This window comes from Budorcas taxicolor, chromosome 23 (assembly GCF_023091745.1).
Source record: "Budorcas taxicolor isolate Tak-1 chromosome 23, Takin1.1, whole genome shotgun sequence".
NCBI lineage: Eukaryota > Metazoa > Chordata > Mammalia > Artiodactyla > Bovidae > Budorcas > Budorcas taxicolor.
In genome coordinates this window covers 33,496,990-33,511,868 of record NC_068932.1, presented here as the reverse complement: position 1 = coordinate 33,511,868, position 14,879 = coordinate 33,496,990, and the positions used below count along the sequence as shown (strand labels likewise).

The 14,879-nt window shown below is 45.1% G+C and overlaps 1 protein-coding gene across 7 annotated transcripts in view; it reads right to left on the bottom strand.

Moving 5' to 3' along the window:
• The window catches only part of CASP7 (caspase 7), a 51,013-nt gene that overhangs the window by 22,535 nt on the left and 13,599 nt on the right, over positions 1–14,879 (bottom strand). For 6 of the 7 annotated variants that reach the window (XM_052660743.1, XM_052660737.1, XM_052660742.1 and 3 more), the window contains 2 exons: positions 12,118–12,227; positions 595–678 (listed from right to left, as the gene is read on the bottom strand). In XM_052660743.1, coding sequence (XP_052516703.1) covers positions 595–678; positions 12,118–12,227 — 194 coding nt within the window. The remainder of the gene's footprint in view (positions 1–594; positions 679–12,117; positions 12,228–14,879) is intronic. The other variant, XM_052660739.1, reaches the window with a different exon arrangement.

Sequence of the window (14,879 nt, the reverse complement as noted above, 5' to 3'; positions counted from 1 at the left end):
ATTTCAGCAACATCAAGAGGCAAGGAATTACAACCAAGCTCTGATGGTTATTTATACAAAAAGACTTCCTTGAAGAATCCACAGTCACTCGTACCAGAAAACATTATAGGATAAAAATACTGTGCCTACTTTACAAAGAAGTAAAAAACCTCAGAAGGCACACAATAAATTTTCATAATACACTCGGCACAAGTATTATTTTCCCCATCACCGGAGTGAATAAATACAGGTTTTATCTTCTTACAGATCCCCTAGGCTGCTCAAAATGTGAATTATACCTTTCTATATTTGGAAGGGAATATATAAGCACCCAAACCCGCTCCTATTTATTTTCTAAAGTGTCTCCATGAATAGGATTCCCAGTAGCTCTGTTTGCAGACATTCATCAGCACCAAAGTAAACACACCACCAGGCACACAATTCCCTAGGGCTGCTTCAATCGGAACCAGAGCTCTGGTTTTCATAGCTGCTTTGTCTAAATATTTTTGCGATGATTCATTCATGTTTCAAGATTTAAGGAGAGGGCATCCCCAGGTTGGGATACACCAAGGCACAGAATAAGACCGACAGGAAGGAAAAGAGTGAAGGTGGTACCTCATGTCTCCATCCGAAAGCACCCCCCTCTGCATCAGAACCACGCTTCGCCCTGCGATGACCGGCAGCGAGTTTCCTTCTTCCCTGAAATAATAAAAACTCAACATGCTCGGAGCTCAGCAGGGGCAGGAGACTGGCACAGTCCGCCCGGCCCTGAAGGCCTGTGACTGAATCAGCAGTGAACTGCACGCTGGACTTTTCCATAGGACCATTCACACTGGGGCTGGGAACATCACACTGGCCTCCCCCTTCTCTGCTGACCGGCAAAAATGCCCAGGCTCCACGTGGCTGCCTCCTCCCCATTCCCGGACGGCTCCCTAGAGAAAAAGTGACTTTCTAGGAACTTGGGGTCCCAAGGGAAAACCCACACACTTCCACGAAGATGCAGCCAGCAGCACCATCTTTAAGAGTGAAAAACTGGAAACGATGAGGCGATGGCTGAGCAAGGGACAGAGGACAGGGAGAATAAAATACTACACAGCTATTTAAAGTGATGAGCATGCAGATGCAGGCAACCCACCGAAGTGCCAAATGCACAAAAAGGTGGCAAAACAGCACACATAGGAACTGCGAAAAGATGCAAAATTTTATGTAAGTGAATGAAAGTAGGAAGTGAATGTGTGTTCAATCAGAGTTCAAATTCATTAAGGTTATTTTTTTTCCTTCAAGATACTCAAGATAGTACTATACGTGATAAAACAAAAGACCACAAGCACCTTAATTTTCAAATAAGGCATATAATCATTTTTCAAGGGTCCTGAAAAGAGCAAATGGTTCAGGAAATGACTACACTTTTCCCATTTCACTCCTCCAAATGCAATGAGGAAGAGGAGAACACATAAAACCCCACATTATTAAGCAAACAGCTCAGCAGTGCTGCTCTCAATTTCCTGGTTCAAGGTCACAGTCAGTGAAAGGTGTGAAGCTGATGAAGTCGAGTTACAACATCTGCTCTCCTGGGCAAACCTCCTAATCACTTGCCATCCTCAGGTTTGTGAAGGAGAGGAAACTGGCTCCATTCCTTCTCTGAAACTACGTTTGCAAAAATACACTTACATTGGGAAACAAAGTCAGTTTAAAGTCAGGCTAAGGAGAAGAATTATCAGCCTCCATATTTCCAACTTCCTCCTTTCCCCTGGCAATAAAAACTGATAAATGACTTTAAAAAAATCATTCAGGGGAAATAAAGGACTGAATTCTCTTTAAATAGCCTAGAACAAAGTAGGAGACACAATGGTATCTGTATTGTGGCTGTAGGCTCCAGAACTGAGAACAGCTCAGACACTTCATTTTCATTCTCTTACAAGCACTTCACCTACCTTTTCCACTTTCAGCCGCGGAGTTTACAGAGTCATCTTAACAGCTGTAGGCCAGGTAGAAAGCCCTAAGCACCAGCGAGCTGGGGTTTGATCATGCAAGGCCATAATGCACATTTCTTACTGTGACTACAAGTTCCCTTGAGAAACAATGGGTCTTATTCTCATAGCACTTTTCTATTACTGGACTTCTGTGCTAACGGTGTTTGAAAAGTTCTTTACTATTTACCTGCCTTTCTCACTTTTTTTTAAACCTCTTATTTTGTATTGGGGTATAGCCAATGAACAACGCTGTTCAGGTGAACAGCGAAGGGGCTTGGCCATACATATACATGTATCCATTCTCTCCCAAACTCCTTCCTCACTCTTTCTGTTAACTTTATAGCTTTGTTATTTCTCTTCTAGAAGAGCAATCATCTATACATGTAGCAGTTATGGCTTCAAAGTTTTAGACTGCCTGATCATGTTTCAGAGGTGTGGCTCGCTGCTCCTGAAACGGTCACATGGCCCCCTTTATCAGAAAGCCCATCGCTAGCCCTGTTGAAATGCTGTCTGTATACCATCCCTCAGCTGAAGTGAAGCAGAAAGGGAGCAGTTTCAGTGAAGAATTAAATTTGCTGACCCACTTGGGTGGAAGAAAAAAAACCGCCCCGCTGGTGGATTAATATGGTTGAATAGCTCGATGCCACTGCACTTGTGGATGGCACTTGATGGAATGACCCCAAGTTAGACCTGGGTCTTGGTCTTGCTGGGTGACTGTGAACAGAGGACTTTACCTCTCTGGTCTTCACTTTCTTTGATCATTACAGAAGGGGAACTGGATAAATTACCTTTCAAGGAGTTCTCTGCTTTGAAATTACGGTTCTAAGATTTCTCCCTCATCAGGTCCTTTAATTCTCACAAACAACCCAGTGGATGGTGTTGATATTTCTACCACACAGATGAGGAGACTGAGACTCAAGAAAGCCAAAACATTTGCTCTAGTCGCTCAACTAGAGTGGGACCCAAGCGCCAGGATCTGAACCTGAGTTGTCCAACTCTACACCAGCACAGCTGTCATTTTAAGCAATATCATCACTGCTTCAACTACATCATTAAACCATGATTACTCTCTATATAAAAAATTGGGAGACAGGCCTCCAGTATTCCAGGGTCTGAATTTGAAGGCTACCTTTACTGAAAACGTAAACTGCCTGGGTATATTTTAAAGTTCCTTTTCTCTTAGGGCGCTTGGACCTGGTCTCTTTCAATCAACGAGCATGACTGAATGACTTTTGCTTAATTAGGGACACAGTCTCTGGAATGAGTTAATGTCTGCTTTGTCCCTTCTTTTCTCCAATCCGCCCATCCCCCCTCCAAACCAGGCAGGCCACCTGGATCTTTCTTATAACCACACTAACACTTTTTTTAAAACAAAATAGGGACCTGTTTACATATAACACTTACTGGTGGAGCAACTCAAGCTGCAGCCCAGGAGAAAGAAGGATTACAACCAAGTGCTATTTATGAAACATACTCCAGGAAGGACAAAAGTTGGACCACGGAGATGACACAGAGGGGAAAGCCCATGGGATCTGAGCCAGAGCCTCAAAAGTAGGGAGTTTATCAAGCTTCAAAAACAAACCTTTTCTCCTGCCCTCCTCACTCAGGAACTGGAAGGATAAACACACCCCTTGGCAGGGACACCCCTGGCTCCACCAAGGCCCCGGGGAAATTTGAGAGCCTGTGCAATCTGTTTTCTGCGTTTTTTATTTCCTTTAATAGTGACCTTGAGCAGAGCTCAGAAAGGAGTCTCTGATTTCTCAGCTGCAGTGTTGCTGGGAGGGGGTATCTTCCAGGCTACTGGGCAGGGCTTGGTTTTGTATCTGCCTTGGCTTCCTGTGGTGCCACTGGGACAAAACGCACCCTGTTCAAGGGCCTCCACTGAGACCTGTGCTGTGTGGCCTGGCCTGACCATCACTTCCCTGCGGCTTTGTGCCCCACCCCCCACTCCCCGCCAGGCAGGCTCTTCCAGTCCCCTGATAACCCACCGTCTATTCTCTGACAAGTCCCTCCTCCTGCAGCTTGCCCCCATCCTTCCTCTCCCAGCCTCACGCAGCTCCCAATACTCTACAATTCTGTGAACAGCTATTCCCGGTTACTAGCTATTTCAGCTGTGCCTAGATTTGAACTTGAGTTTATATCCAGAGCAGGGACCACATCGTTAACACGGATGGCAGGTAACCTGGGCTAGGATCTAGGGTTACTGTTAATATCAAGAGAGATCCTTCTTGCAGTGCTCAGATGACATGAAGTCTTGTTCAAAAATGATGGCTCATAATGAACATAGATGGTACACACACAGTTGTCCCTTCGTATCTGAGGGCGATTGGTTCTAGAACCCCTGAGGATACCAAAATCCTTGGATGCTCAAGTACGGTGTTTAAAACGGGGTAGTATTTGCATATCAGAGAAGGCAATGGCAACCCACTCCAGTACTCTTGCCTGGAAAATCCCATGGAAGAGGAGCCTGGTAGGCTGCAGTTTATGGGGTCGTGAAGGGTTGGACACAACTGAGCGACTTCACTTTCACTTTTCCCTTTCATGCCTTGGAGAAGGAAATGGCAACCCACTCCAGTATTCTTGCCTGGAGAATCCCAGGGACGGGGGAGCCTGGTGGGCTGCCGTCTATGGGATCGCACAGAGTCGGACACGACTGAAGCGACTTAGCAGCAGCAGTATTTGCCTATAGGGCTTCCCAGGTGGCAACAGTGGTAAAGAACCTGCCTGCCAAAGCAAGAGACCTAAGAGATGGAGATTCAATCCCTGGTTGGGAAGATCCCCTGGAGAAGGGGATGGCAACCCACTCCAGTATTCTTGCCTCGAGACTCCTATGGACGGAGGAACCTGATGGGCTACAGTTCAGAAGGTCGCAAAGAGTCCAACATGACTGGAGCGGCTTAGCACTGTGTGCATATAATATAGGCATATCCTCCCTTATACTTTAAATTATCCCTAGATTACTTATATAATACCTGCTGCTGCTGCTGCTGCTGCTGCTAAGTCACTTCAGTCGTGTCCAACTCTGTGCGACCCCACAGACAGCAGCCCATCAGGCTCCCCCCGTCCCTGGGATTCTCCAGGCAAGAACACTGGAGTGGGTTGCCATTTCCTTCTCCAATGCATGAAAGTGAAGTCGCTCAGTCGTGTCCGACTCTTAGCGACCCCATGGACTGCAGTCTACCAGGCTCCTCCGTCCATGGGATTTTCCAGGCAAGAGTACTGGAGTGGGGTGCCATTGCTAAAACAATATAAATGCTGTGTAAATAGTTGCTGGCACTTTTCAAATCCATTTTGCTTTTTGAAACTTTCTGGAACTTTCTCCCAATATTTTCAATCCACAGTTGGTTAGATTCACAGGTACAGAACAGAGGGCACACAGCACTTACTTCTTCTAACTCATTTAAAACAATTTTTTATGGAACTTTTTCTATTTTTATTTAAAAAATTTCTTGGAATATAGTTACTAAGTCTAAGCATTTTACTAATTTAAATTTTACATTCTAAATATTTTTACTTTGAGGTTCTCTGTCTTTCCCAAGTATACTTCAGTAATCAGATAAGTAAAAGACATTTTAACAAAGTTTTGTGTTTTAAGAAATATGAATTAAGGAACAGTCTGGTTTACTCTGGAGAAAGAAATGGCAACCTGGTAGGAGGACCCTGGTAGGCTATAGTCCATGGGGCCGCAAAGAATTGGATACGACTGAGTGACTTCACTTACTCAGGGCCCAATAAAGTGGGCTTCCCCGATGGTTCAAGAGGCCTGGGTTCGATCCCTGGGTCGGAAAGATTCCCCTGGAGGAGGAAATGGCAACCCACTCCAGTGCTTTTGCCTGGAAAATCCCATGGACAGAGGAGCCTGGCAGGCTATATATAGTCCATGGGGTTGCAAAGAATCAGACATGACTGAGCATGAACGCAATGAAATGGAAATAAAACGATGCTGTCATGCCATCTAGTGGCAGTGAGACAAAAAAACCAAGACAAGTCTAAGGGCCTGGGACCACCTAGGTCACTGCGTCCATCCCATCCAGACTTTTGGGGGGGAAAGAGAGGTCTTTTTGTTTCCCGGAGTCCTTGGGGTTTCCAGTGGAGGGTGAGGGTCCTCAATTAGAGACAGATGGGGTGCTACTGCCCCCTCCACCGCCTTCAGCTCGGTTCAGTTGCTCAGTTGTGTCCGACTCTTTGTGACTCCATGGACTGCAGAACGCCAGTCTTCCCTGTCCATCACCAACTCCCGGAGCTTGCTCAAACTCATGTCCATCGAGTCCACTGCCTTACCTTCCTGCAATTCTGACACCTAGAGAAGGGAGCTGGGGATGGGCCAGGAGGGAAGGTGCCTGCCCTCAGCTGCACCCACCCCTCTGGCATGAGGGATGCAAAGTTCCCCGCACCCTGCAGAGGGAACCACGGAAGGGCTGCCACACACCTGCTAGACTTTCAGGAAACAACCAGCATCCAGGGCTGTGTTCAGGTCACCCCAGCTACAGAATTACAACCCCAGGCAGAATCCGTAAAGCACAGATGGTAAGTGTGGGTGTCCATAGGCCAGGTGTGATAAGGGACACTCCCCTTTGCTTTAGATTATCCTGTCTTAATCACACTTGGAGTTCCACCCCATCATATACGAGGTCTCTGACACCATCCAAGTTTCTCACGAGGTTTTGGTCAGCAAAGCCACAGGCAGCAGGCACGGTCAGGGAAGCACTGAAAGGCAGCAAGTGCTGCTGCAGTGCTATCACTGTGACATTGGAGACAGAAAGGGCTTTACCCCCTTGCCGAGCTAGAGGGCTCAGTGGGCACGAGCCGCCTTCAACGCTCCCTGGGATCCAGGTGTCACTGTCCCCTTGTCAACCTCTTCTCTGGCTTTTCCTTCCATTCAGTCAAAGTTTGACAACTTCTACCTCTCGGAAGCTCTGGAGGACCCTGTCCCGCTCCATCTACACCATCCACTCTGCCTGGGGAACTCCTAACCTGCTTCCTCTCCCCACAAACCCCTCTTCAGAGCATCCCTCTCCGTGCTGCAGCTTGGGTGATCTTGTGGGTTTCTGTAGGTATCATCGATCAAGTCACTCTACGGCTTAAACCCTTTAGTGACCTCCCCATCCTTAGAACCAATTCCAGATCCTTTCTGTGACCTGTAGACAACTCCTTCTAAAATCCAGCTCGGCCAATCTCCACCCCCCCATCTCTGCTCTGCCCACTCCTGACACCATCACACTTCAGTTACTGGTTTCCCTACCAGAGTGTGAGCGTCTGAGGCAAAGACCACACTGATCATGTTGGTCTGCTTGCCGGATGCAAACCCAGGGCCAGACACAGGACCTGGCACATAAAGGTGGCAACTTAGAGTGGTGGTTGAGAGATCGGTTTGAGAGGCAGGTGAGTAGAGGTTCAAATCCCGGCTCTGCCACTAGTCAACTAGGGGACTTGCTGCAAGGGACTTACGTTCTCTCAGTCACTCCATAAATATTTACTGAATGGGACTTCCCTGGTGGCTCAGTGGGTAAGAATCTGTCTGCCAATGCAGGGGACACTGGTTTGATCTCTGGTCCAGGATGATTCCACACGTGGTGGAGTAACAGAGCTCATGTGCCACAGCTACTGAAGACCATGTGTGTACAGTCTGTGCTCCACAACAGGAGAAGCCACTGCAAGGAGACACCCACACACTGCAACCAGAACTACCTCCCAATGGAAACCCAGCACAGCCAAACATAAGTAATAAGTTTTTAAAAAATGAATGAACAAATGAAATAATCAATTAGTGACCAAAATGGTATCTCAGGTGGCTAATTTTAAAGATACTCTACTAGATGAAAGAAATGTCTATCCTATTAAAGTTAAATAACAAGAAAAAAATCAAACCAAAAAAGGGAGGAAAAATCTAAAATTTAAGGGGTTGTCACACATTTTACTTGAATTTTAACTGTCTCTTTGGTAGGTGGCTGGTGTATTATCTAACATATGGGTACAGGTCAGATCTGAGTGAAGGCAGAGAAAATAAGCAACTAACATTTCACAACCCGGATGAAGACAACATTAAACTGACATTTAATGTAGCTTGAATACTGTTTAGTAAGTCAACAATTACAGATGCAATTCATACAACTAAAATAAGCAGTTCAGAAGATGGAATTTAATTTAAATATTTTGCAAGGGTACTTACTGTTTATTTTGATAATATGAAGGCTGATGTTAATATCAGCCACACTATAAAAAAGGTAAGATCCCCTGGAGTAAGGGAATGGTTACCCACTCCAGTATTCTTGCCTGGAGAACTCCATGGATAGAGGAGTCTGGTGGGCTGCAGACCATGGGGTTGCAAAAAGTCTGACCACGACTGAGAAATTAATACATAAAAAAGGTATAGTAGACTAGAATATAGGTTATATCCAGGCTTATTTACCTTTCCAAAGAATTTAGGGGGGTAAAAAATCCCCGCATCAAAGACCACACCTATTTTGGGCAAGATGATGGGTCCTCTAGGCAGCGGTCTCCAACCAGAGCACTCGAAGACTTTCCGAGGGATGCAGACAAGACATTTTTAAGTGAATGAATTGCCAGGTCCTCAGTTTCCATTTGTATTTTTCCTAAAGCTGGTCTGCTTGAGTATGATGCCACCTCCCCTTTACGAACTCCCATCTCGCCAACAGAAGAAAAGGGTGGACTTCTCACCGACCCTGAATCTTAGATGACATAGAAACTGCCACACGCATGATCTAACAAAGGGCCAAACATCAGTGTCTTGTGTCTCCCTGGCTCGCATTGAGGTGGGCTGAAGTAGGAGGCAGGGGCTCATTATTAACACTTCTACAAGAGTCTGATCAGGGTGAAGGATGGCATTAGAAACAGGGCTGTTTGGGGCCACAGTGGACGTTTAGATCCAATTATATATCAAAAAATATTTTAAAATGCACATGATAAGATGAAATGAGAGTGGGTGACTCTCATTTAAGGGTTTTAACACCCTGATTATTCCCAAAGACTCTCTCACTTCTGAGCAAAGTAAACACTTAATCACAAATAAGTGAATAAATAAAGCCCAGCACTGGGCTTTGTGCCCTTTCCTTCCTTCCTGATTTCCATTTGGTTTTGGGTGACTGTTGAAGAACAGTGTCAACAACTCAGGTGGAGAATAGAGAAGGAGAGTAGTTCACGAGGAGAAAGGACCAGTTTTCAAAAATAAATAAATAGCATCCAGTGTAAAAGCATCTCACCAAAATGATACTGACAAATATTTATTAATGTGATTTTAATTATCTTATATGTATTGGAGCATTTTGAGGTAAACAAGTTGCCTTTAAGTAAAAAAAGAACCAGGTTGAATTAATAGTTATTTGAGGAGTTCTGATCAAGTCTTTTTGGTGTACTTCCCAGAAACTGAAAAAAATTAAAGGTCTCAAGGGTTGAATAACAATTTATTTTGTAAGTCAGATACTTTCCAATTCCTTATTTTCAATACAACTGAAGAAAGAGCTAATTGAGCTGTCATTTTTGGCACAGAACTCAAAAGGAACTGAAAGAATTAAGTGACATTATAACAAAACTGTGGCCATCCCAAGTACTTATTCACAGTTTCTCAGCACGTCTATCTCTAAAAATGAAAAACAGGAGAAAATGATGATACTAAACTCTTTCTTATTCTAGCAAAAGGTATTATTTGCCCATTTAATCACAAACTAGCTTTTTAAATGCCCTCCCCTCCCATATTTGATCATTATTTCTATGAAAAATTATTTAACAGCACTAACAATTTATCCATGGGAAATAGATGGAGAAACAGTGGAAACAGTGTCAGGGTTTATTTTTTTGGGCTCCAAAATCACTGCAGATGGTGACTGCAGCCATGAAATTAAAAGACGCTTACTCCTTGGAAGAAAAGTTATGATCAACCTAGATAGTATATTCAAAAGCAGAGACGTTACTTTGCCAACTAAGGTCTGTCTAGTCAAGGCTATGGTTTTTCCAGTGGTCATGTATGGATGTGAGAGTTGGACTGTGAAGAAGGCTGAGCGCTGAAGAATTGATGCTTTTGAACTGTGGTGTTGGAGAAGACTCTTGAGAGTCCCTTGGACTGCAAGGAGATCCAACCAGTCCATTCTGAAGGAGACCAACCCTGGGATTTCTTTGGAAGGACTGATGCTAAAGCTGAAACTCCAGTCCTTTAGCCACCTCATGCAAAGAGTTGACTCATTGGAAAAGACTCTGATGCTGGGAGGGATTGGGGCCAGGAGGAGAAGGGGATGACCAAGGATGAGATGACTGGATGGCATCACTGACTCGATGGAGGCGAGTCTGAGTGAACTCTGGGAGTTGGTGATGGACAGGGAGGCCTGGTGGGCTGCCATTCATGGGGTCGCAAAGAGTCAGACACGACTGAGCGACTGAACTGAACTGAACAATTTATCAACATTTATTTGTTCTGATCAACTGTCAATAAAAACCAAGAACTTAGTTCAGGAGAAATTTCTTTTAATACTCATAAAACCTGGAAAAATGTCTTCAAACTTATGTATATGTACATATGCATCCATATACATGTTAAAGAAATGTATGATGAGGTGATCAATAGAAGACTTTCAAGCAACTAAATCTATTACATCAGAATAAAATACTGTGGAAATAAAGGGTTTGAGGGAAAAAAAAGAAACAACATAAAAATTCCAGATGTTACAGGACAACTTGTTCACGAACCTTTCTAATGGGTTAAATTACTAAAGAATTAGACTCCATACACTTAAAGGGATGATTTTTAAATGTTAGTCTTAACAACACCCTTTTCATTTTCATAATTTCTGGGAAGTGTAACAAAAGGCTTTACTAAGACTTCTGAAATGACTATTACAGGATTCCAGTTTCTCTTTTACTTAGAGGCAATCTACTTAACCTGAATACTCAAGGGAGATGGGAAAACAGAAATACTATTACGTCCTTTGCAACTATTTGACAAGAAATTTATGTCACCTTAAAGTGTATGAGGAAGTGTGTGTCTTAGTTTTACATTATTTGGGGGGTATGTGAGCAGAAACATTTGAAGGCCACTGCACTGGAGAATGGTTTAGCCTGGACCACCTGACCTCATGACTTTGAAGTTTTCAGCAATTGGAGCTGTATTTTCTGGTTATCTCATGGGATATCTTTGGCCCTAAATGGCAACCAGTGCCAATGGAATGCAGATCTAGGATGCTGAGGTCTTCCCACTTTTCTGAGCCTTGTCTGGGATGATGTGACCCAAGGTTCTCTGTGGGATGTTGCAGGGAGCTAGCATGCCCCTTGTCACCAGCAATTCCCTTCCCGAGCCCTGCTAGGGAGCACTCCCTAACCTCAGACTTTATCCCCCTCTCTGTCTCTCCAACGTGGGGCTTGGTTTAGGAGCTAGCAAGAAGGCTGATGCTTCTGACCACAGACCATCCCTGCCTCTTGCCAGGGAGCCCCACTCACTGCCCCTCCATGACCAATGTTAAGGAGGGGAGGTAAGGGGCTCCTCCACTTCCCTGCAGCCCTACTTTTAAATAGAAAGCACAGCAGAGGTGTTAAGTGAGCAGTGCTGGTACTGCTTGGATTCTAATCTCAGCTCTATCATTTATTCACTGCCATCACAATGGAAGGCTACTAAATCTCATAATGCCTCGGTTTACCTACCTGTTAAGTGATGGTAACAACAGAACCATTTCCTGGGGTTGTGAGGATTACATGCAATACTGAGCTGGCATACAAAGGCTTAATAAAGGAAGCTGTTATTATTAAATGTAAAGCTCAGGATTTAAGAAGTGAAAAAAGGAAAAGGAAATGGTAGGAATCAGCAGGGTGCTACTGTACAATTTCCTATCCCATGGTCCCCAGTTCGGCCTTTCAGCCAAGCCTGGTCCCAAACGGCAGCAGTAATAGTCCATGCTTTTTCCCAAAGGAGGCTGGCTGCAATTTACCTCTGATGGGGAGCTTGGCTCCCCCACACGTGGGCTTACCCTGGACACAGGGGAGTGCACAGGGGGACCCCAGTGTTGTCATACACAGCAGCAGGATTCTGCACAAATCTCCCATGCACAGTACAGACTTCCTCCCCTGAGGGCCCCCTTCTGCATGGATGAGTGGAGATGGCAGAGGTGTGACAGGCTGAAGTGACCCAGGGCTCCTCTTTAACTCAGTGAGAAAGGAAACTTACCTCAAGATCGATGCGACAAAAGAGGACCGGTCTGGCTTTGCATCAACTGTATCATCGTTTGCGGGATCCTCAGCCCCCTGCTCCACAATATGGCCTTGATCGTCTGCCATCTGGAAGGAGAAAAAACAACCGGATAATTGGTACCCAGTGGCATCACTGGCCTCATGATGTTTTAAATAACACTCATTCAGTGACAGTTTTTATTTAAGCCTAGAGATGATCAGTATTGCCTATCTGGGCTCCAGGGCTGCCATACCAATAATTCATTCAAATGCTCCAGTGCCAGCTCTACTTCAGGCTTCCCTACAGAGTCTGGACACATGGCTGCAAAGAAAGCAAAGTCCTTGTCCCTCTGGGAGCTTCTAATCCAGCATTCATGATTTTGTTAAATGTTCACTGTGTAGGAGAAACTGTGGAAAGTTCATCAAGGTCTGTAAAAACAAGGAACTCCCCCAGAATTCCCGACAGGTTATAAGATGTTCATCCTTTGCCTGGCATCCCTTAAGCCCAGTTCAAAAAACAGGGACTTCCCTGGTGGCTCCTTGGTTAAGAATCCGCCTGCCAATGCAGGGGACACCGGTTTGATCCCCGGTCCGGGAAGATACCACATGCTGCAAAGCAGCTAAGCCTGTGCACCACAACTATTGAGCCTGTGCTCTAGAGCCTGGGAGCCACAACTACAGAGCCTAGGTGCCGAAAAAACATTAGCTCACATGCCCTAGAGCCTGTGCACGGCAACAAAAGAAGCCACCGCGATCAGAAGCCTGCTGCTGCAGCTAGAGAAAACCTGTGCGCAGCAATGAAGACCCAGTACAGCCAAAATAAATAATACAGCAGCAACCTGGAGTATGAAGCTCCCTGTTTCAGATGATTTTACATAGTTCTACCAAACAAATTTTCATCAACTTACTTTTCTGCTCGAGAATCTTCACAAGATCCCTACAATCGAAAAGTTCAAATCTTAAACTGAACTCCTTGGCTCTTCAATGTCTAATACTGGTTTACTCATCGCTCAGTCGTGTCCCGTAGCCCGCCAGACTTCTCTGTCCGTGGAATTTTCCAGGCAAGAATACTGGAGTGGCTTGCCGTTTCCTTCTCCAGGGGATCTTCCTGACCCAAGGATCAAACCTGAGCCTCTTGTGTTTCCTGTACCAGCAGGCAGACTCTACCACTGAGCCACCTGGGAAGCTCATCTATTACTAGCATAGATGACAAACTGTGGTCTACCATCTGTTTTTTTCATTTGGGGATAGTCTAAGTTTTATTTGTTCTTCCTTTTTCTAATTTTGTAAGGTTGAAGCTCAAGTTACTGATTTGTGACCTTTACTTCTTTCCTGCATACAGGTGTTCAGTGCTAAAAATCTCACTCTACGTACTCACCACCTGTTTTTGTAAAAGTTTTATTGGAACACAGTCACACCCGTTCATTTACATATTGTCGGTGGCTACTTTCCCACCACAACCACAGTTGAATGATTGTGACAGACATCATGGGGCCTGAAGTGCCTAAAATATTTACCACCTGGCCCTTTAAAAAAAGGTTCGCTCATCCCTGATCTAGGATAATTACTAGCCAATAGGATCCCCTGGGACTTCCTAGGTGGCTCAAGAGGTAAATAATCCACGTGCCAAAGCAGGAGACAAGGGGCTTGATCCCTGGGTTGGGAAGATTCCCTGGAGGAGGAAATGGAAACCCACTCCAGTATCCTTGCCTGGGAAATCCCAGGGACAGAGGAGCCTGGTGAGCTACAGTCCATAGATTGGCATAGAGTCAGACACAACTAAGCAGCTAAACAATAGAATCTCCTACTCACCTACTACTTCCCTTACTTTAAGAAGCAAAATTAACGATAATAAAAATAAAAACTCACATTTATTATTTGCCGAGCTAATTGCTTTGTAAGTATTATTTAATACTCTCCCAAATGATGCTGGGATCTCCCAGGTGATACCAGTGGTAAAGAATCTGCCTACCAGTGCAGGAGACATAAGAGATGGGGGTTGGATCCCTGGGTTGAGAAGATCCCCTGGAGAAGGGCATGGCAACCCACCCCGGTATTCCTGCCTGGAAAATCCCATGGACAGAGGAGCCTGGCGGGGCTACAGTCCATAGGGTCATAAAGTGTCAGATACGACTGAAGCAACTTAGCACACACGCATACAAATACTATTGGATCAGCTCTAGGATCATTGCCTTTGACATATGAGGAACACGAGGTTAGAAAAAGTTAGTAACTGGCCCCAGGCTAAGTAACTAGTAAACCAAACTCAGAACTGAAGCCAGCAACAACACTCAGAGCCCAGCCCTCACCAACATATCAATCAGCCTCCCAGGCTCTGAGCATCCCTGGGCCCACCATGCTCCATCAGGGCTTTGGTTCTTTCAGTCTGGAAGTCATCACCCAAACCTTTGCTGGACAAGCCATCTTTGGCCAGATGGCTAGTTCCCCATCTTCAGAATTCGGTTCAAAGGTACCTCTGCTGGGAGGTCCTCCCTGATTACACCTACCTCCCCAGCTCCTTCCCTTCCCCCAGTCGCTTTACAGTCCTTGTATTTGTCTTGGTTATCAGCACTCTACTTATTGCCTGACATTGTCAAACATGACAAGGTAAGTTCACCATGACAGAGGTACTGGCACTCATAAAGTTTGTGCTAAACAAATATTAACTGAATGGGAAGCTGGAAGAAACAAACACCCCAAGGAAGAGAATTAGCTAAAAGTGACACAGCTGGTCAGAAGCAGAGCCTGTACTAGAGTTCT